Source organism: Columba livia, chromosome 6 (assembly GCF_036013475.1).
Source record: "Columba livia isolate bColLiv1 breed racing homer chromosome 6, bColLiv1.pat.W.v2, whole genome shotgun sequence".
In the NCBI taxonomy this organism is placed as follows: Eukaryota; Metazoa; Chordata; class Aves; order Columbiformes; family Columbidae; genus Columba; species Columba livia.
In genome coordinates, this window is record NC_088607.1 from 37,686,745 (window position 1) to 37,711,130 (window position 24,386).

Genomic DNA, 24,386 nt, shown 5'->3' on the forward strand with positions numbered 1-24,386 from the left:
TGTGGAAGTTTCACAGAATCCCAGAATCACAGGGATTGGAAGGGACCTGGAAAGCTCATGCAGTGCAATCCCCCCATGGAGCAGGAACACCCAGATGAGGTTACACAGGAAGGTGTCCAGGCGGGTTGGAATGTCTGCACAGAAGGAGACTCCACAACCCCCCTGGGCAGCCTGGGCCAGGCTCTGCCACCCTCACCAGGAAGAAGTTGCTTCTCAAATTTAAATGGAACCTCCTGTGTTCCAGTTTGTACCCACTGCCCCTTGTCCTATCACTGGTTGTCACCGAGAAGAGCCTGGCTCCATCCTCCTGACACTCCCCCTTTCCATATTGATCCCCAGGAATGAGTCCCCCCTCAGTGTCCTCTTGTCCAGCTCCAGAGCCCCAGCTCCCTCAGCCTTTCCTCACACGGGAGATGCTCCACTCCCTTCAGCATCTTGGTGGCTGCGCTGGACTCTCTCCAGCAGTTCCCTGCCCTGCTGGAACTGAGGGGCCACAGCTGGACACAATATTCCAGGTGTGGTCTCCCCAGGGCAGAGCAGAGGGGCAGGAGAACCTCTCTGACCTACTGACCACCCCCTTCTAACCCACCCCAGGTACCATTGGCCTTCCTGGCCACAAGGGCCCAGTGCTGGCTCATGGTCACCCTGCTGTCCACCAGGTCCCCTTCTCTTACACTTCTGTCTAATAGGTCATTCTCCAAATTTGCTACAGTTGAATAAGTTATATCAGATATTTGGGAGGTTTGAGTACAAATGATACACAAGTGCATTTTTCTTCTCCCTACCCAAGTAGTAACAGGTCAATGGAACAAAGACCTCACAAAATGTATCTGTACATGTGAAAAACTTCACGCTTCCTCCTCTCATGTACAAAACGGTACCTACTAGAAATGAGACAGCATTTACAGTATTTTTTCTTAAATTCATAATATACTTCCCACTTCAGCAACTCCTGTACTGCAGCCAAGCAGGAAAAAGGGCTCAAATAACCCTTTAAATGCTTCTCAGAGGGAAGCATCGTAAATATCTCTCTAGAGCTTCTTTCCACAAAACACCCCAATCTGCTTTGATAAAAACTTCTGTTTCATATTTAGCATTAAACACTTAATAAAAACCTCCAAATTATTAGAAAGCTGATAAAAAACAGCGCCCAGATTTTTCCATTATTTTTGCAATAAAAAGCAGTAAAGGAAAACTTGGAAGAGGGGAAAAAAAAAAGCACGGAAAGGAAACAGAGCTGAAGTTTCTGCCTTGTGAATCTGAAACTTTGCATACTAAACATAAGTCCCCAATTTCCATTTGGGTGGCCTACTGTTTCACTTTAATTGCCAAATCAGAGGAATAACTTAGGGACATTTTTGAAAGGTGTCATTTACTCCAACTTCATCTAACAGTAGCCATTTTGGCACAGTTCACATTAAATACTATTATGGTTCACATGGCAGAATCCCCATCAGTTTACTGGGGCGGGGTGGCGGGGGGGAAGTCTGATGGGTCAAGAATTAATTGCAAAGGCTAATAAAACCTACTGCTTCTATGAAAGAATGACAAAAAAGTATCATATCACAGAATGGACTGGGTTGGAAAAGAGCTCAGAGATCATCAAGTGCAACCCTTGGTCCGACTCCAGTCCATTGACTAGATCATGGCACTAAGTGCCATGTCCAATCTCAGTTTAAAAACCTCCAGGGCCGGTGAGTCCAGCACCTCCCTGGGCAGCCATTCCAATGCCTGACCACTCTCTCTGCAAAGAATTGCTTTCTCATCTCCAGCCTCAGTTTCCCCTGGCAGAGTTGAAGCCCATGGCCCCTTGTCCTATTGCTGACTGCCTGGGAGAAGAGACCAATCCCCACCTGGCTAGAACTGCCCTTCAGGTAGTTCTAGAGAGTGCTGAGCTCAGCTCTAAGCCTCCTCTTCTCCAGACTAAACAAGCCCAGCTCCCTCAGCCTCTCCCCATAGGGCTTGTGTTCAAGTCCCTTCCCCAGTCTTGTTGCTCTTCTCTGGACCCGCTCCAGCACTTCAATCTCTTTCCTGAGCTGAGGGGCCCATCACCATAAACTCATAATAATATAACACATCAACTGCTCTGTCATCCAGTATCATTATCAGCCATAGTAGGAGGAAGAAAAACAATAGTCCATTCTGTTTTCTTCCTTTTTGGTTGGCCTGTTTTCCTGTTCCAAAACAAGATGGTACTACTAACAGAAAACCTTGCTTGTCAGTATAACTGAGTAAATACAAACAGCTCTTTCTAGCAAATGAACAGAAAAAATAATTATTTTGACAGTAACTTGTTTTTCTCCATAGAGAGGGATCTGACCTATTACAAGGGACAAATAAATCAAATATTTAATGTTGCATCAATATTGCAGGAAAAATAATCAGTAGCTTAAAAAGTAGAGACTAAAACTACGATATTACAGTACAGGATCAAGCAAAGCAAACAAGGGAAGAAAACTATTTACTGCTGAGCAGGAATATGTTTGAAAATGCCTTATGGTTTGCAGTCCCTTGAATAGAAACCCCATCACATTAGATGTTTCTAAAACTTCTAAAATGAGAAGCAATGTTTATCCCTATTGAATCCAAACAAAAAGAGAAGTGAAATGGCATTGTCTGTAAGCACACAAACTCACGCCCCAGCGGCCATCCTTATGTGAAAAATCAGCTTTCTGGGGTCACTCAGACTAGATCTGTTCAGCCTTCAACTGCAGAGAAATCTCATTTATCTAGAAATCCAATTCAAGAACACAATTTCTCTCCCTCATCCCTTCACTTTGCAATCAGGCTTAACTAGGCGCATCATGATCATTTGATATTATTTAAATATTGGATTTCTGCTCTTTGTAGTCTACATCAACTATTTCAGGCTTGCCATGCCTCCATACACTGTCTAATAAACACTGTGGTAAAGGACAGATTGTTTTTTTAACTCAGTAAGACCTCTGAACTTAAATTTAAAAAATTCATCTGTTTTTGATGTTTATCCAAAAGTTTAACTTCCACCACGTAAACCCCCGAAGTTCTTATCTTTCACGGAGATTCCAAATATAGAAAGGGTGAGTGTCAGGAGGATGGAGCCAGGTTCTTCTCAGTGACAACCAGTGATAGGATAAGGGCTAATGGTTGCAAACTGGAAGACAAGAGGTTCCACTTAAATTTGAGAAGAAACTTGTTCCTGGTGAGGGTGGCAGAGCCTGGCCCAGGCTGCCCAGGGGGGTTGTGGAGTCTCCTTCTGTGCAGACATTCCAACCCGCCTGGACACCTTCCTGTGTAACCTCATCTGGGTGTTCCTGCTCCATGGGGGGATTGCACTGCATGAGCTTTCCAGGTCCCTTCCAACCCCTGACATTCTGGGATTCTGTGATTCCGTAGAAGAAATGAGAGTATTTGCCTGGAAGGAAACCCAGTGATTACATTTGTGCATCAGGGCAAAAGTCTTCAAGACAAAAGTCTTTGAGTTCATTCTATTTGCTCCATAAATTCACATTAAATATTAATATCATAGTCCTACCTGTTGCAGGAGTCAAAGGCATTTATTCACCTGACACTATAGGCACAAATGTGCTTACTTCAAAAACTAAAGAAATATTTGTGGCAAAGGGGGTCCAGACTTACCAAGTAGTCAACCCCAAAGGCAAGATATCCTTCAAAAAAACATTATATATATTATTTTTTTTCCAGAAAAACTTAGTTACAGAACAACCGATCTTTTCCTAAACTAATTCCTTAAAACTTCATATTTGTTGCTATTGGAATTGGAGGTGTCCTTGCAATAACCCACTGCTCAATCACATCTTTGCCACGTAATACACTGGAAGATTTATGCTTGTTATTGACGCAGTTAAGAACGCCACTCCTGATAATATATAAATTAACTGAACTCAAGCAAAACTGGGCATTTGAAGCAATTCGAACCCAAATCTGTAATTTGTAATGCACAAAACCTCTGCTCCGAAGGACACAGCTCTGAGTCAGTTCTTGTTACGTGAAAATCAAACCATAACAAAACCAAGTTTTGATCAAGTTGAAATTCCCGTGCCTTGTTTTAAACAGATACTTCTCTTCAAAAACTGATTAAACTGAAGCACAGTAGCAATGAGAAACTTTCCATCACAGCTTATTTGTCAACATACGACAGCCTTGTATAAGAGTTCAGAAAACAGTTCTTACTGCTGGAGCGAGACAAGGGAAAATGAGATGAGAGTTGGGAAAGGAACGTGCCAGAGCAGGGAAGTGATGCCCAGGAGACAAAGGAAGTTCTGTGGCAGAGCAGGAACCACAAAGATAAAGGAGAGATGGTTATAATACTTCTTGGGGTAAAAAACCATTACTTGCCTCCCACATCACCATGATACACCCAGGAACCCTTGTTTCCAAATAATTGCTACATATACAATATGAATACAAACACTGCAGCACAATATTTCCAATGAAAATAACAATTGAGTGGGCAGTGCGAATAAACAGTGGACCACAATATGAATATTATGGTACTAAGGGACACTGGCAGATTTTAAACGCTGTCACCTGTAGCATGTCTGTTGGTTGTTTGAAAGTCAGACTAGTCTAGTTATTGCTACTCCAAGTCTGATTTTCTCCAAAGCTAATGCAACAAATATTTACATTTGTACTTATTAAGGGCCTCCTAGCAAAGAAATATGATCAATTAGTACGAGCTGTCTTACTATTAGATCTAGTGGCCTATTGATCCACAAATGTGTTTAAACTTAGGAGAAAACTAGAATAAAATGAAACAAGCAGGTTCTGCTGAGGTTCTGGAGATGGCTCAGCAATCCAGCAGGTAATGGAGAGATGGATTACTGGGTTAGGGTAGGTGGAGTTTATTTTGTGGGCAACAGCGTCAGAACATATGGAACCACACAAAAAATACAAAGCCAAGGACTGCTTGATGCACTGGTTTGAATGATTCAAGAGTTTTACTACAGAAGAACCACACCGAGCAGTTATGGCATAATTCTCTGCACCCAGCGACAGGCGAAAATCCGACCTCACCCCCCCCAAATTTCAGGAGAAATCTACCACACCTGAGAAAGCACTGTCCTGTTCCCACTGTATCCGTGCACCGTCTCTCGTGGCAAAAAGGAATTAATTTCAATGGAAGTGGTGCATTCATTCTGTGAAATCTGGACACGAGACGGAATTCACAGACATTATTCTAGAAAACTTGACTTCCTTACTCCAATTCTCTGCCAAAACACTGACTAAATTGTCAAATAAATTCACACAGGTAAGCTCTCCACCCGAGAGTCTTTCAAACGTTACTGTTAAAGCACAAGAAGGAGCAGTGCAGAGCCAAGCGCCAGAGCTTCCAACCAAAAGCAGCAGGTTTTCATAAAACAAGCAAACAAACGACTTGTGTTGTGAAGAACAGCAGCTTCCCAGGCAGCCCTCGGGCAAGCACCTCTTTGCATTTCTCCTCCTTCACCGCCTACGTACAGTATAGGGCTCAGGGAATGATAAATGGGCTACGTGTATTCAAATATGCATTTTCCCCAGTTAATTTCCTGCCGAACAGTAATAGATCAAGATCTAAAACTATTTTGTTTTTAAAGTAGCCCCTTAAATTGATTTGTGAGGTCTTTTAGTTATTCAATTTTTGTATCATGAGACTGTGTTAGACTGAATAAGAGACAGTAACTAATAGAGGGGAGCCCATGCAGCAGAAAAGGAGCTGAAGGAGCTTACGCCTGAACAATCCTGGCGGCAGAAGGGGATTGCACAGTTCTGTTTTTCACATGAAAACCCTTATTCAGAAAGTAACCTCCCATTCAGGGCAGAAACTATTTACATGGCTATGCCTTACACATGAATAATAACAATAAAAATCTGGTTAACTCTTACAAAGCAAAACGCATATTTGGATAAGTAAGCCTTTCAATTAGCCTCAATTTTATTTCATTTCGGATGCCAACACTAACTTATAGATGTACTTAATCTCCCTTAATTCAAAACGTTTTAAGTGTTGGATTTGGCAAGAGCTGTGTTCCTTACTGCCTGCCCCATGCACCTTGCAAAGCCTGAGTTTCAGGAGAGCCCAGTTTAACTACACTGCGCTAGAACTGCGATTAAGCCTTTCCACCTTGCAGTCACCCATCCCTTGCTGTAGGGAGAGCCAGCTCAGCCAGCATACAGAGAATGGGAAATAAACCATTTCCAATGGGAAATAAACCCAGCAAGCTCCAGTTGCTCAAGTGCTGGCTTGGTTTTGTTTGTTTTAATGCGCAAAAGGAGGTAAGAGCGGAAGTTTCTGTTCTTTTGATATAGAGGCCAAAACCAAACCAGACCTTCAGCCCTTCAAGGGCCTTCATTAGCATGAGGACAAAAAGTGATAGCTACTATCTTATATTTCAGTTTCCCCTCCTGCCCCAAAACACAATCCAAATTTGCACCTGCATTACAAGACAACCAAAGGACTGAGATGGTCTCATCTCCAAGTATATTAATTGAGGGCTTCTGTCGGCATCCTTGTTTCACAGCTAAAAATCTTCGACTGAAACACAAGGGACTTCTCAAACTTTTTATTTATTAAAAGGGGAAATGAGTCAACTTCAGGTAAAAACAGCACAACAAATCATTGTCTTCAAATATCCTTCAAAGATGCCTCTATCTTAAATAGATCACCACAATTCACAATCCCATTAAACACTTCTGAAAATCTTAGCAACAGAATCATTGCAACTTCTGCTGGTGATGTTCAGGTTTGCTTTTGGTTTTCTTTTGTTTTTAAATAGTGATCAGAATTAGTTTTGCCTTTCTTTTAACTTTGAAGGGTAAATAATAGATTATCGGCACCCACAAGTGCACAGCTCTGTCCTTCATGACGAGCACATACTAAGTCTGAACGCTCAAGACTATTAAATCTGTTAACTGTCAAATGCCTGGTTTTGCTGGATCGGTTTGGCGTGGCATGGAAGTGCACACAGACAGCTGCTAAATCCAGCAGCCTCCTCTACTGACTAAACAATTGCCTAAGTGTTTCTTCTACTCATATACATTGGATTCTTGAGAAAAATAAATGAAGAAAGGAATTTTATGCTGGGTTTCTCCCTCCTCCTCACTGCTGCTTTCACCTTGAGAGTTTGTCTCTGAATTTAATAGAGTAGCACTGAAAAAATGAGATTGGAGCTGACCTAATTTCACATATTGCAAGGTTATAACTGACATTTCTACTTTTAGTTAAGCTAAAATATTACTGGGGAGAGAAATAAAATCAAATCCTTGCAGTCTTTCTCCTGCTTGGACAAGAGTGAACGAGGGGCAGATGACATCATAACAATGTACCATATGATTAAGCAAAAGAATGCTACAAATAAATCATTGGAAGAAGACACTGAATGGGCTCATCAACATTTCATTGAGACTAATGTGATAACTCTTTAACAAAAGAACTGGTTTTTTAACAATGTTTGAAGGGGTTTATTTTTTAATACTAAGGGACTACAGTGGACGGGCAGTATTTGCATTTCATCTATACATTTTACATACTCCCCGCAGGCAGTGACTGAGTGGAAGGGCTGGATTAGCATGAAGATGATAAGCACCACCTGAAGAGAGATGGCGAACACGGGATGACAATCAGACCCAGTTCAGATGGGCACTTTGTCCTGAAAGCCAATAAGAGTTCTCTACAAATGAGCAGTAACATATACCTGAAACTTCAGCTCACCGAAAATGTGGAACAAGAAACCCAGGAAGCAAATTTATTAATGGCACTAATGGAAACAAAACTCGAGCACAAATGTGACATTGGTTTGCACGTCACTGACAAAAACGCCGCTATGAAAAAAAACCTCCTGAAAGCTCCTATCGGTTACAGATGATAGAAAAAGACAAAGCGCAACCACCAACCTGTGAAATAACTGCAGAGACAGCAAAGCACAGCTGGACATCACCTGAGCACAAAACACAACCACCAGCAACCACATTCAAGAGAGGGATTCAGCCAAAATCGGGACATAGCAGGACTAGTGGGATCACCAGGGGAAGGAGAAGGTACTTTGCAAGGGCAGTCTACAGAAACCTGTTAGTTGAGCAAGAAACAACCAAAAGGGACAATTACTGCTCTGTAAATGTTCCTTTGGTGGAAACGTGTTGCCCAGACTAAGATTACACAGGTACTATCAGCTGGACCTGAGTAAATCGTCTCATTTCTACACAACAACGGCACTAAGCCAAATGACCAAACCAGATTCTGGGGAAGTTTTCTAGTAAGGACAGGAAAAAAGGAGCCCAACTATTTCCAAAGCAGTCCGTGATAAAGTTTTTAAGGCTACTCTGCAACATCATAATTGCTGTGGCTGGGGAAGATGTGATGGCTCAGGAGGTCAAGCAAAACCATCTGAAATAGAGAAAGGAGGAGCTAATGGAGCAAAATGCAGCGAGAGGGGCACACAACTAACTGCACACACACAGCTACAGCCGTGAAAACAGAGAACCTGCACGCGAGATGCAAAGAAGTAGGTTATAATTTGTGCCATAATTGACTTTCCCCGTTTGTATTCGTGATTGTTGTGCTGCTAAAATAACTACACTTTTCTTAAATTGCAATCGCTAAGAGAGTGCATCTTTTATACGTTAAATGTTGGATTAGAAATGCTGTTATTGCAAATTAGAGCCAGTCTACCAGTCCCGGGCATGCCAAAGTGCTTCTCTGCAATGACCCACGCACACAATGTGGTTTTCTATTTAGCTGTAAGAAACATATTTCAAATTAATTGGTTTTGCAAGTATTGCCTCATTAGTTGAGTGGCATTCGTTGAGTAATCAGTATCCTACCTCAGCTTAAATTAATTGCCATATCATTTTTTCCTCTATTATAACATGATGGTATTTATACAAAGTACCTTGAAGATATTAGAGGTACTTTTAGCACAATTTACCCTTCCTTGAACATGGGGGTGAGGACAAAACCAGTTCATTCTCCAGTTTCATACTGGAATGCTGCGCGTCCCTCAAGCAACAGCATTTATCAACTTTCCCCCAGTGAAGTAACAATGCTCTTGGCTTTATACATCTCATTTATATCCACTGAAAAGCACAGTCCTCTCTGTTCAGTCTATAGAATGGAATGTTAGCATTAAAGGCAAAACCAAGTTCGGGTTCTGTGCTAAACAAAATGGCATGAGCCAAGACAACAAACCCACCAATCCACAAACCCACCCAAATACAGAACACCAAAACTACCATTGTGCTGCTCACAAAACCACTTGACAACCATCACGGAGTCCAACACTGCAAAGCACAATGGCTCCACTCCTCCACTGTAATACATTGTTAAAAAGCAAGCTAATTGTATCCAAGCATAGATCAAGTAGCTGAAATATGAGCAGTCCATGCATTTTGGTGTCAAGAATAACAGTGTTTGAAAATGGATAACATGAAATCTGTTTTCTTGTACACTACGGACATCAAATACATTGTAGGGTAGGGCTGGGGGACAAAAGGTAAAAGGACAATTGGAGAACAATTAAATATTCTCTTTGATATCAAAACAACCTAACCAAAATTCAAGGAGAATACTTCTCACAAAACTACTGGATTTCATAACTACCAAACCAGAGTTTTCTAAAAGAAAATCCAACTGCAAGAATAGGACATAAATATGTACTATTACAGCTGAGCTCCGAGGAAACCGTGAGTGCCGTTCATAATGAGCAACTTCATTACAGCCATTCTGAAGTCATACTCAGTTCTTACTTATCCCCCTTATTATTATCAAGTGTATTTAAGAACAAGTCCATCAAACTCAGCTCTTCAACTTTCATAAGTTATTCAAAAGAATAAATCATAATCGGTTATCTAGGTCTGTAATTTTTAATTACCACAAATAACTGGCAGAACATGTTTCTGGTGCTTCTGCATTAAGTTAAACAAAGACGCTGTGAGGATCACCATGAGCTATAGGTGCCACGTTTCAGGATTTCTGAAGCCTTGTTTCCCTAGAAGAACCTCATTGTGGATCTTTTCTCAAGTTTTTTGTCAAGTATATATACAGCCCATTAACAATTATTCTCCCTCAAGCTCCTGTTCAAAGCACTGTAACTGTTGATTTACATACACATAAAGCAAGTTAACATATTTGTTCAATGAATGAACAGAAACAAATTTTAATGCCAGAGTCTAACACTGAATAACCATAACTTAAGATTATTATTTTTTTTAATCTTGTCTGGTAAATCAACAGCTTTGCAAATTTCATCAAAGGCTTAAAATCACAACATACCCAGATGTTTCTTGTAACCTCCCTTTCCTACCAAATATCAAACTTACTTTTTCAAGTCATAAATCCATAGGGAACAAAATGAAACTCAAATGCCCGAACGGCTCCCCAAACCCCTCACCTTCATCGTTGTGGGCCCAGCAGGCGGTGAGCAGCGCGGCGGCCGCGATCCCCACGGCCACGCACGGCCACGCGCTCATGGTGCGTCAGGATTCACTCAGGGCGCAGCTGAAACACAAACATTCAATATGTTAGTCGAGCTACCTATGCATAGCTGAGTGATTATGAGCTATTCCACAGGAGCAACTACATATGGCATATAGAGTCTATAAGAGTTCTGTTAGAACAAGCAAGGTGAATCCCATCCGCATCGATAGATACACATGTGCTCCTTAACTTGATGGTCATGTACACATGGGCCTCGAAGTAAGGAAAACACAAGTTTCTTGCTTAAATCAGGGCTAATTTCTGTGATTTCCATAAAATACTTATGTTATTCTTCCTGCTTTAGCCTTTAGCATTTTGGAGAAGGTGGCGTATCAGAGAAATTACACTTATTAAAATCAGTGTTTAAGTGCAGAAGCCAGCAGGGACCCAGCAAAACCAGGAGGGAACCCCACGGATGGGTCTTTGACACAGACTGGTGGTTCATGCCCAGCAAAGGAAGAAAAAATAACCAACAACCACCACCACCACAAACCAACCTACCAACACAACAAAAAAACACCCCAAAAAAACACCCCAAAACAAACCAACCAACCAACACACGTTTACAAAAAAACCCCAGGACGATAAACTGGCCAAGACAGGTCTGGATGAACTCCAGAGCATATTCAGAGTGAGTAACATAAGGAAGTGATCTAAAGCTCTGCTTTATTGCTCCAAGAAAGGGAATTAACATAATTCTCTAGCCAAGAACTGAATTATTTAAAAACATTCCTTCACATATAAAAACATTGTGACAAATACAATGGACTTCCTAGCAACAGAAGCATGAAACGGAGAGAAACTAAGCACTATAAAAACAAGCTATTGTAGGAAAAGGGTTTAAGCGCTGTCAATTTTCCCAAGCAAAGCACTTGACTCGGATTCCATCGCCACCTTTATAAAGCGGTTCCAGAGCTGCTGTTCTGTTCCGAGCCACACAAACAGACCATGACCCCCCTCTCCACGCTAACACTGGCTCATCCTCTGTGAGCGACACATTATTGAAGAACTGCTATTGTTGTCGAGCTTATAGAAAACACAAACGTATAGGCAGCATCTCATTCACACAACACACAAAATAATATATCTACTTAGGGTATAAAACCACATTTTAGCTCACTCTCAAGAGCGATCCCAGCCACAAGGAAGCAGGGTTTCCACTCACCAACAGGCCATCGTTTCATTAACTACTGGAACAGCCAAGAATTTCTCTAAGATCTGAATTTATTCCAGATCATAGCAAAACGTTTTGTGCAATATGAAGGAAATAGTGCAAGGATATAAACTGTCCGAGACCGAAACAACTATGCGTCAAGAACTTGAGAGGAAAAACTAGTGTTTTTTCAAATGGATAAGAAAAGCAAGCAGTGAAATTTAATAAACCAGATGGAGTGGCCCATATTTACTTAAATATTTTCAGTTCCTAGGTGGCTGACACTGCGTATATTTAGGCTGTTTCCCAGGGCAACTCAGAGGTGGGATCTACTGGGCTCCCTCCCCACAGGGCAAGAGGAAGACAAAGATCACAGTTGACTTTGCGCCTTCCGGTGGATTTTAATACCAACATACACGGTTCCAAACGATGCTGTAAAATTAAAGGGGAGCAGCAAAACTGTGTAAAATCCTACACCACCCACTGTTCCGCTTGTTATTTGCAGGTTAAAGATCCCATCTGCGTTTCATCCCAGGAGGACTCTTCCCGCCCTACTCAGCAGCACCGGGTCACTGCAGATGGTTGGATGCCATAGGCAGCCATTTCAGGAGTAACTTAAACATTATATATCAAACAAGGAGGCACGCTGGGGCTAACGGGTGTTGCAGATCTCCGGAGACTGTTAGTTTTCATTTAGGCTAAACAAACATCAGTCTTGACAAAACAGCTCGAGGTTGCAAGAATTAATGAATTCAAGCCATGTAATGTTATCTTGTGAACCAGACAAAAGCACCTGCCTTCCTCTTCTCTCCTCCTCCTCTTCCACCAGCACTTCTACCAATAGTTTCTGCCTCTAACTCCAGCCCATATGGAAATTTCAGACCCTTCCTAAAGGGCTTATCACTCCTATACACAAGAGGAGACGGAACTGTTAGCAAAGACCCCACCGGCCCGAAGAAAACACTTAGAAATCATTCTGGATTTTGCAACAGCACCTTCAACGCAACAAAAATATTTCCGCCCTAATATATATGTATTCTAGATGACTGCTTTTAAATAAAGGCTGAGTGTTTCCACATTGCTCAAATGAATTCAAAGGAATCCAACGTCATCATCACGACTCCCTGTGAACTTCTGAGGATGTGAACTTCTCAATATTTCACCATTTCCTCCTCCCACATTAAGAGGAGATGCTAAAAGAAGTGGCTCTATGCTTTTTCAGTTTAAGCAGACAGCATTATTACATTCCATCGCATTTGCTCTCAAGTGCTTCCAACCTTTTACACCTCAAACCCCAGAAACAAGAGCTTCAGGAAACTTAGTTCCTTCAGGTCAGGCTAAGAAAGATCACATCCATATGCATATCGCACAGAAGACCTAGAAAGAAACGCAAAGACACTTCAGAGGCCTCTGGTATTTCATTTTCCAACCTTGAGAAGAAATCCAGATCTCCAATCACGACGTTCTATTTTAGCAAGTTATTCAGAGCTCAGCTGACATCCTTGAGCTGCCTCTAGTCTGGAGAGAGCTGAGGACAGAAGCTTGGCAGATTTGATTTTGATGAAATGTCAAGTGAACCACGAGGATAGCAACGCTGCTTCTCTAAGAATAAGCATCTCTAAATGCAACTGTAATACAACAGAATAAAAATGGGTCCCCCTTTTTCCTCTATTTTTTACGGCAAAAAAACCCAACTGGTATGAAGTACAGAAGGCAAGAATCTTCTCAATTTGAAGAGACTCTGCTAACTCAGAAACAGCTCACAACACAGCACAAGTGACTCCCAAGTGCCCAAAGGCAGACAGTCCGTAAGAAACTGGACTCCAGATGCGCAGTTTGACAGGGCAGAGGACAATTAGCAATTGATGATAGACGGAAGATCTGTAAACTAACAACATACAATATGTCTACGAGACTAAGTGTTTTCCTGGAAAATATTCTCATGTTGCTACAACAGCATTTTCAAGTTTGATGTGCCCATGGGCCAGAAGAAGTTATACACTCAAGCACTTCTGGCTTTTTTTTCCCCTCTTGCCAGTGTAGTTACTGAATCAGCCAAAACACCAACTACTTATCAAAACCATCTACGTGAGAAACATGTCAACAAATTTTAAGAGGGGATAAAAGTGAATGAAAAAACCCCTAATTATCAAATATGAGCTATCACACCCAAGCAACCTGCAATATATTTAAGGCCCACTGATATAACAGTAACCTTAAACTTACGTACTTCAAGATCAGGTGTTATTACGGTACTTAAAAGCATTGCACTCATTTGAAGCGAGTCAAAATAAATAGCCAGCACGGCTAGGGTAAAGAATGTTTTGAAATACCCATACAGGATTGTTCTCGCTATGGAAATAAAACCGATGTTCTATTTGAAATCAAGTACATGCTAACACACTCACATGCCATGTGTTGAATGGAAATTATTCTTTATGAAAGAAAGTTAACTTTTCAGGGAAAGACATGCAAGGGAGGGGAAAAAAGCAAGAGAGTCATTGACACGGTTAGGAGATAAGAGAGACTGAAGGACCAGTGCTCAAACACCCAAACCCCTGCAACCACCATCCATAAGGGACTCTTAACCCTAAACTAGAGTCCAAATTGCAGCAGAACATGGAGCTCTGGTGTTTTTAAACACTTAACCCAATTTGGATAGAAAAACCTAAACTCTGGATGGAGTTTGCAGCAGAAAGTGCGTATTTAAAAATAAACCATTAGGTACATATTAATTCAGTAGACAAGTAAACAAATATTTGCTATTTAATATATATGTCAAAAACAATAGCTCCTGGGAAACTGCCGTGGTTGGATGGATAATACAGCATTTAAGAAAACAATTAAATTCTCATTTATATGTATGCTATTAATTTATCCAGCCAGCTACAACTCTTCAAGTGTCACAAGTTATACATTTTGCTTACTGCTGTTGCTCTTTCCACAATAAAATTGCAATAACATATCAAAGCACATAATAAACTGGTTTTAAAAGTATAAGGTACTGAATTATTTAAACACAGGAAAAATTATAGTGGACAGTTTTATGATGAGGCTCATCTATATCATTACTGATCAGATGAACTCTTTTAAAGATTGAAGACACAAAACCAGGGAGCCTCTCAAGTGCAAATGCTTATTCAGAGAGAACTGGTGCCACAATAAATCAGAAGTGTCAGTAGAAACAGAAAAAAGCGTCTTACGGAAGCCAAAAAGGAGATGAATCTGCTTTATAGTCTGACAGTGTTGCTGGCTTGGTTAAAGCTACGGTCCATTAAACTCTATGTCTCAAATGTTTTATTTCTGTGGCTGAAACAATTATGTTGAACTGTCAAGCTGAGGAAAAAAAAAAAAAACCAACGTCTAAAATATTATTTAAACACAAGAACAGACCAATAATAAAAAGAAAAGCAACTCTGGTTTGTGTCAATGCCATTCTTTCCTGAGGTCGCTGCTGTAACATCCGTCCCAATGCAGCTGGGTAAGCTCTGCACCTATAGGACTTCCAAGCTGTAGAATGAGCACAATTGGGATGGATTTTTACTCTTCTCAAATAACATTTTTCGGTAATACAAAGATTTTTTTTAACATCAAGTTCAAGATGGAGCACGCTCACAACTCCATTTCCTGCATCCGTTCTTACGGATCTGTTCCACATAAAGAAATGGATTAAAACCAGAGGAGCATCGATACTACATTTGTGGCTCTTCTCCTGTTTTGTGCTTGCCAAGGTCTTGAGTTTTTAGCCTTATTTGGAGAGAGCATTTGTAGAAAGCAAATACACAACAACTCAAGAAAAAAAATCCAATGGCAATTTATAAGAAGAGCTAAAGATACTTCCATCTGCAAGTTAAAATTCTCTGTATGTATATTCAAATAATTCATCCATTCCTCCTTGCCCATATTCTTCTAAAGACTACTAGTTTCAATTATTTCCAATTAAAGAGTCATTTGCACTTGATGTTCACTTTCCCAACTGCTTAACAAAAACATTAAAAGCAATAGAAGCTATATTAGTCAGAAGTACTTAACTTAGTTCTTCAATAACCTTTATCTCTACAAAATATGCACACAAAGCTTAAATTATACATGAAAGCACAGGCTATTTTGCTGGTTAATAATGAAAATATATTTTAATATAAAAGTACAAAGACTGGTTTCTTTGCTTTTACTGCAAGACAAGTATTGGATGATATCCCGGAAACCTCTCAATTTCTCCGTTGCCAGAGTCATTTCTCTATGAGGATAATTCACTGGGCTTACTTAAAACAGGAGCAAATCACAGGCTTTCTTAAGTGAAAACTAAGGAAGATCTTGGTACCACTGCAGTGGAAAGAACGCTAGATTTTGGAAATCAATTCAGGCTCAAATCTGACTTGTTATGGCAATGGAAATGTCCAAAATGATGTTAAGTGAGTTTATTGTATTGAAGAAAATAACGTTTTCTCAAGCTGAGTTTATCTTCTCCTGGAGACTTTGTATTTACAAGATTTAAATCAGTCAAACCTGTCAAAGCAGAGTCTAGCTTTCTAGAAAAGGACTGTTTCTACCTGTCTTTTAGTCAACACACATCAAAAGCAGCGTTAAACATGCCCTGGAGTAATTACAGGTTTTTATTAGCTCTGTTAAAATAGTTCAATGCAATGACATTTCAGAATTAACACACATACAACATAAGCGTACACGCACGTACACACAGACATCACGTTCAGCTACTTCAATGCCAGGCTGAAGGTTGTTATTGCACATTACTGGGCCAGAAGCTTTAAAATCAGCCTTGGAAATTAGGCCGGCTTACAAATAGGAAGGCTGATTAAGCCAAATAACTATCAGAGTTGTTGTACAGCCACACTCCACTACTAAGTAGCAGTACAGAAAGTTGAGAAGGTTTAGAGGTGTCTTCTGTCGTCATTTGTTTCTCTGGAAATATGAATGTTCCACTTAACACTCTAAAGCAGCTGGTTCTTAAACTACCTGTAATTACTATTTATAACAAAACTTGCTAAAAAAAACCATCAAGAAGAGTCCTTGAGAGTTATCTGCAACCCCATTTCTAATGCTGCTCCTAACAAGGCTCCAGACTCCTCATCAATTTAATATACTTAATAAGAATTGAGGCTTTTTTTCTAGGAAACTGCAGTATAGAGAAGTTTCATGTTTATCAGTTCCTTCTTTACTAGATGACTCAATGCATTATCAGTTACCAAATTCTGCTACACATTTACCAGCAGTTAAACCCCTTATTTCACCCAAGTACACAAGCAGGCGTCAGGACATTAACCGACCTCACACATTCCATTATACAACTTCCAAACCTCCATGTTCTCTCCTATGTCCCTCCACTCTCCAAGATTTCCCACATCTGACATCATGTCAATCATCCTCAAGTGCCCCTTCACTCCTCAGCTCCATCATTTTCCTTCCTAGTATTTTTGGGGGATCTTATCTTTAAAAACCCCTCTTATCCCTTTTTAGTAGATAAGAGCATAATTAGATGCAATTACTTGTTTTGATTATGCTTTGATTGCTTTCTCAGCTTGTTGGCCACGAGGCAAAGGAGGCAGTGAAACATTTGCTCATGTTTTCACAGATTTATTCTTCCCAGAAGCTGCAATATCAGTTCCCTCTCTACATTTGCCCATCAAAAATCAAGACAATTAAATTAAACAGTATTCACTGAAAATAAAACAAACAGTGTCAGAACAATTATGAGGCCTTGGTACTTATTTCAAAAATGTTCTTTAAGCTTCAATGATTGTTTGCTGCTACCCGTATCTGCAACCATGCTGAATAAAGCTATAGCTAAGTGGAAAGTTAAATGTATTCACAAGGTGTTAGTATCTACATCTTATTATGTGCAGTCTCTCAGAGAAAGCAAACGTAACTACAAATAGCACTATGCCAGAAACTTGTTTCTTGACCAACAATGTTACTTCAGCAACTGGTTCATTCTAAATTGGTCACAGTTGTTGATGACAAGGGGCTTTGTATTTGAATACAGCACATCTTTTGGTCCATGTGAAAACAAGTTTGAATGTTAAATATTTGCTGACACTTTGGAGTTACTGTTCTCCTCCCATTTTCTGTAGGTCACCATACGGTTCACAGCAATGCTGTACAGGTCTACAATCTCTTTACGGGAAGCAGTCTGGGGCGCGATGAGTGACATGCAGTTCACCTCGACACGGTGCTGCATCAAACTGCAAAAAGAGTATTTTTGAGTATCATCATGTTCCATATCAACCGTATCTCCCCTCCTCATCACTCCAATGGCCTGTTAGCCCTTTGGTGAGCACCTATCTCCATCTCCAGAGCCTCCGTTTCTCCCGACTCCCGTACACCTCAGTACTGCAACACCAAGCCCCAACACTCAGCATTTTACTTCCTCCATTTCCTGCATTTTGCTCATTCCTGCTTTCCTTCACCCAAAGAACAGACAGCTCTCTCACACACCCAGCTTTCCTTGGCTATTCTGAGACAGGCCGCGCATCTTTCAAGCGAATCCTTCCCTTCCAACCTTCGAGAATCTGAAAAGTGCTTATGCGCGCTGATGAATAGAGGAATTGATCTCGCGTTTATCAGCTGCTTTGTCCAGCTGCACCTGTTGGTGACTCAGCTGCTGTGGGTGGGTGGGGGGTCTATGCTGATGCGCTGGGGGCTGGATGTGCACAGGGCTCTCATTCAGGGACAGCTGGCAACACAGAGTCTGCCCGAGCTCCCTGTGCCTGCGGTGGGGACGGGAAACCCTCCTGTATTTCTGTAAGAAACGCAGCACGTACCTTCGAATGGGTTCAACAATTTATTTGAACAAAAGACATCTAAGAGTCTGCTTAGATACTTAACTCGTAGTTATTGTATCAGTGATTATTTGCAGCAAAGAAGTTCGGCCAAAATGGGTTTACAAATACTCATCTTTAACCGATGAACGAAATATTCAAGTAAAAATAAGATATCTAAACGAAATCCGATAGCACTACATACTACCAAAGAGCTTTCACAGCTCTAACACCACAGCAATTATGCATCAGTTAGAGTAATACTTAAAAACAGATATGTTCTTTTTATATTTCAAAAGATCGCTAAGTAAATAAGACTGTTGAAGCAATTTCCTGTAACATCTCATAAAGGAAATAAACCACCTCGTTTGACAGCCTCTAACAGTGTCCTTACCCTCACCACATTGTGTGTGACTGAGGCCAGCTGGGGGAGAATAGGCAGAAATAACCAGTAAATGCACCCCAGGATGCAGCCAGCATTCCAGATGTGCAACAGCTGCCTGATAACTTTCTCTCCCTCTCCTACTCACTCCCAGCATCCTACTTGACATTTGCATTGCTACCAAGCTGACATTTCCATGAATTCCATTAAAAAAAACATGTTTAGAAGTCATTAAGACGAGCTTAAATGGAATAGAGTCTGGAAATGGCCAGCACGACTTTGATGCTTGCTGACCTCCACAGAGCACCCGTGTGAGTCAAATCGCAAGCTCAGTCCTGAGGTAACACACCAAGCTTTAGAAACCAGGGGTTGAAGATACTCTTCATACCTGGAGGAATATAACTTGACCCAAGATTTAGCAGCAGTAGCCCCAACATAAACATTTTTTGACCCTCACAAGCAGACAACCAGAGAAGAAAACAGATAGAGGAGTTCAGGGTGGACAACTGGGTAAGGGCTGGCCCGATTCAAGGGAGTCACTCACCTCGGAGACTGATCTTATCACAACACTTACAGAACTAATCTTACTACCTAGACATCTGACAACACTAAACCTGAAAGACGCCAGTGAAACTGTTAGTATCTCCAAACAGCAGGCAGCTCAGAATTGCTAACACACAAAGCACAGAGCGCTGCTCAATGCTGAGGTCTGATGACAATAAAGAAAGTGGAATGGACTCAAGGAGTTGTGATTTTTTTATACAGGTTCTAGACATGATCCTAGACAGTTCCTTTGAAGCAAGAGGAAGATGCATTCATATATTGATGGTTTGCATCATCAAGATGACCTGTAAAGGAATTATGGCTAAATAGTGCCAGATGAAGTCACATTCCCACTCCTGGTACCTCATTCCTTCTTGCACAGCACCCTGAGGCTGTCAGGATGATAAGGTATAAAGAAGGCCCCAGAATTACAGAAAACATTCATCCTAAGGATAAAAATTAAAGGCCAGTCTTTGTTTAGTATCAGAAAAGAGACAGGTTTCAATCTAGACAGGTATTTGATGGGATCAGCGGCACTCCTGAGATTGAGTGATACCTCCCCACAGTTCTCCCTCTAGCCAGGATTTTAGGATGGCCTTGTATCGAAGTGTGTAAAGAGAGATATGGCTCTGGTATCCTTTATAAGGCATGAATGAATTTCCATTTGGATGAAAATGCACGCTGGGACAAATAAGATATTAATGGATGCAAATAGGGATTCTGAATTTGTCAGCTTTTTCCCTATTTTCCCTCCGAGGAGGCAGCACGGATAGCAGGTAGTGTAATGGCACTACAGTAAACAACATGCTTGGGAGCATTAGAAGAGAGGGAAGTAGGACCTAAATTATAATGACATTATAAAGGACAAAAGAAAACCGCTAGAGCATCAAACGCTGTTTTCACTGCCATAATTTCAGAAAGAGACACCAGGAAGGCCACCTCAACTGCCTTTAAGACGCTATAGGACCTAATACTTCTTCTCAAAGAGGACAAGAAACCCCAAAAGATCACTCCCTCCTCTGAGAAACAAGCCCAAGGATTACTTACCACAAGAAAGAGAAATAGATTTCAACTGAAATTGTGGTTAACAAAACTGCTGTGGTAACATTTTTTTCACTTGACACTGTAATATTTCTGTACTACAGGAGTACAGACAGAAATAAAAGCAAGAATAAATACAAATAAATCTTTTCCACATGAACTCTGGGTTTGCTCAGGAGTTCATCAGGACAGGGAGAGCAACCAATTCTACTCCCAGTTAAGCTACCTTTGTATGAACTAATGTCTTTACCAGTGCAGGTTAAGGCAAGGATATCCTGTGCTTCAGGGCTTTTGCAAACTGCCTGCGGGAGCCAAGGGAGAATAACCATGCAGTGCAACCCAGGCCACAGCCCAGGCTGCTTTTTACTGTCTCCAAAACACACAATAACAGAGGAGTATATGCTGAACATGGCTTCATTCAGTTGCTAAGTCCTATGCAGGAACTTTTTCCCCCCAGCTGTGTGTTATAAATTTAGTAAAGGATATAAAACCCATAAGTGAAGTGTTTCCTCACGCTTGTTCCAAACTAAAACTGCCCCAAGCAAGGAATTTTCTCCTCCCTACCTCTTTTACTTGACTTGCATCACTTTGGCTCTCAGCACTCAACACAGAGAACATTCCACACCTGAGCAGAAAACAGCCAGTTTTTTGGGAATCTTGGGCTTAAATCCAGATGTTTCAACAGTAATCTGACTCAGAACAGCTGCAGTTGGCAATGTGACTACAAGTGATAACACAGCCTAGAGAGGCTCTCCGATACTTCTTTGTCCCTCACAAACTCATAACACAGTTTTTATTCTATAGAACAAATATTTAATGAAATTATATGATCAGACCTATCTCTTCTGTTTCCATTCAAGGAAAAAAAAAAAAGCATCTTTGAATATTTGACTCTTACTGTAGTGTGATGCTGCAAATCTGAAGGAGAAATGCATTTCCAAGCCTACAAGAGAGAAGGAGTTAAAATCCACTAAATGAAATACAGCAGAGCAAGTAAAAAGAAACAACCCACACTTTCATTCAGTTCTCAACAAGTGAAAGCAAGACTGTGAGCAACAAGACTATTTTCTCTTTTGAAATGCATAATTCAATCTTAAGCAGCTTCCCGGTGGCAAATTATCCACGTTTTTTGCAGTCCACGCCGAGGACAGAAATCCAATACCTTGAGATGCCAAACTCAGGGTTCACACCATGTGCCTGCAGAAAGCCCCTAAACTCCCACAATTCCATTATCACGCAATAAAGAGCAATTAGAGCGGCAGAGGTTCCTAAGGTTCTTCCCTTGGAGACACCAGTCGTACACAATACAGCACTTCTCCTCAACGCACAATTTAAAGATAGACTTGAAGGTAACGGTGAAGGCCTTTACTTGGCTAGCAGGTAGCCAGTTCCCCAAAGGCCTGACTGCTCTCCCAAAGACAGAGATTGCTGCTTTAACGCCAGGGCTCATTTGATGGGGATGCTGTGTGTTTTGCTCTGAACACACAGATATATCACTGCACCGACGGGGACTTTTTCCTGGAGCTCGCTGCTAATCCGCACAGCAACCGTGATGTGAGGTGTTCCTCTCGAAGAAAGAAAACTGGAAAGATCTCCTTTAAGGCAAAATATCATTCTAACAATATGGAGTTTTGTCTTAGAGGCAAGTCATCAAAATCAAGGCAAAATCTACATGGATGTAGTACCAACCTTTATAGCATCCATGGCACAAGTGCTGCAACTTGTCCCGAGGACACAGCCGACCCTGGGGGGCACATCACGGTAATGATGTGAATGCTGCTGTACAGCCTCACCCCGTTTTTCAAGTTTAAGTCATTAGTGCTCTCTCAAAAATTGCATCTTGAGGGCATGAGATGATTTTAAACTTGCTGAGACCAGATTCTTTCCAAGAAACAGTTTCAATCACGTAATTGGATTGATGGTGTTCAATAACTATAGGCCAGGATTTCATTTTTTGCCAACCCCCTTCAAATGGCAGAGGGGAAAAGAAAGAAATCAAAGTAAGAATGAGAGCAATAATGAACTTAACACTAAAAAAAAAGGTCATGAAGACCCAGCTTTGGCTAAACCTCCTCTGCTATGGGAAAGCTACTGAGATGGGAAGGCAGCAACTCTTCCAAATATTAAGCACACTTATCCTAGAGGAACATACATCTGCAGTTAACTTAGGCAGCTATAAATCACTTCAGAGCTGGCAATCTCCATCAGCACTCTAAAACATATTCTCCTTTTATTGAAATTGATCTCTTCAGACATCTTTACAGAGAACCTTCTACACTCTCGCAGTGTGAGTGTCTCCAAAGTTCCGCTGAATTTCTCCTCAAATCTTTTATGCATGCACCATTTACCCAATGCTTTAATCATCATTTAAACCTTGCTCAGAACAAATGCAAAGAGGCAAAAAATGCAAATATCTATATATTTTTAGGTATCGTTTAGTAATGCAATCATAAATACTACGTATATCTGAAAACACATCTGATACAGGCAGATTGCAAAATCTGGTTCAGCAGATGTCCCATCAGGAAAACCTCAGGGGGCTGACAAGTTACACAGGTCTATGTTGGTTTTCTGTGCTATAGTCCTGATGCAGGATGCTTTAGAAATAAAACCCTATTGTGCCCTTCAGCATAAACGTCTCTTTTAAATAAACTCTCACAGGGAAAGGTCCCTCCCCGACTACAAGGCTATCTAGCATTGCAATTGTTACTACATTTGAATATGAAATCAACTATTACTCACAAGACATCCTAGTCTTCTGCTACAATATACAGGCAGTGTTAGGGTAATCCCCGTGTGAAACCACACAGTTTTATAATGGAAAGACATAGGAAATTCATCCACGCAACACAGCTGCTCTTTGGAACTGTGCTCTACTTGCGGTGTCATTGTAATTGCTTCAGAAAACAATTTGTGATTGAACCCATTTTTAAAATAGACATTTAAAAAATTGGCTTGCTTGGTTCCCCACAAACATAACTATTCCTCAAAGTCTCCTGAACACCAGACTGTTCAGTTTGAAAAGTATTAGCAAAAAATATTAACCACTACGTGAGTTTTTCCAGATTTTACCGAGTTTGATCTGAACTGGAAGTTTAATGAGATACACAAACAGACACACACAGAATGTGAGGGGTTGGAAGGGCCCTGGAAAGCTCATGCAGTGCAATCCCCCCATGGAGCAGGAACACCCAGATGAGGTTACACAGGAAGGTGTCCAGGCGGGTTGGAATGTCTGCACAGAAGGAGACTCCACAACCCCCCTGGGCAGCCTGGGCCAGGCTCTGCCACCCTCACCAGGAACAAGTTTCTTCTCAAATTCAAGTGGAACCTTTTGTGTTCCAGTTTGTACCCATTGCCCCTTGTCCTATCATTGGTTGTCACCGAGAAGAGCCTGGCTCCATCCTCCTGACACTCACCCTTTAGATATCTGTAAACATGAATGAGTCCCCCCTCAGTCTCCTCTTGTCCAGCTCCAGAGCCCCAGCTCCCTCAGCCTTTCCTCACACGGGAGATGCTCCACTCCCTTCAGCATCTTGGTGGCTGCGCTGGACTCTCTCCAGCAGTTCCCTGTCCTGCTGGAACTGAGCGGCCACAGCTGGACACAATATTCCAGGTGTCGAATTACATAATTACAAAAACTACAAATTAGAAAATTACATAACTTTCCTTAAATAATAATTGGATTTCTGAAATCTTTGAAGGGAGAAAGGGGGAATCGGTGCCCAAAGAGTAATCATTGTTTTTTGGGGTGGATATCTTCCATTCATTATGGGGAAACCAGTCTTCCAACCACTTCAGCTTCAGATCTGGGTTCAGGTAAGGAACCACCAGCATCCTTCCACAAGGACATTTACAGGGTACAAACTTCAGAGGATTAACCTGCTTAATGCAGTCAAAGGAGTTCAAGAGCCCAAAAGCTTCCCAATGCTATTTGCTGAACTCATCACATCTCACCCTCCTCCATTTTTCACAGGAAAACCTGAATCCTGGTCCCATTTGTTTCAACTGTAATCAACCTATATTCATTTTTTCCCTTCC

The 24,386-nt window shown here is 41.2% G+C and overlaps 1 protein-coding gene across 6 annotated transcripts in view; it reads right to left on the reverse strand.

Annotated features, from left to right (window-relative positions):
• PCDH15 (protocadherin related 15) overlaps positions 1-24,386 on the reverse strand; it is a 695,403-nt gene that overhangs the window by 297,031 nt on the left and 373,986 nt on the right. For all 6 annotated transcript variants that reach the window (XM_065068175.1, XM_065068177.1, XM_065068178.1 and 3 more), the window contains one exon: positions 10,365-10,471. In XM_065068175.1, the coding sequence (XP_064924247.1) occupies positions 10,365-10,443 (79 nt within the window). In that variant the 5' untranslated portion in view covers positions 10,444-10,471. The remainder of the gene's footprint in view (positions 1-10,364; positions 10,472-24,386) is intronic.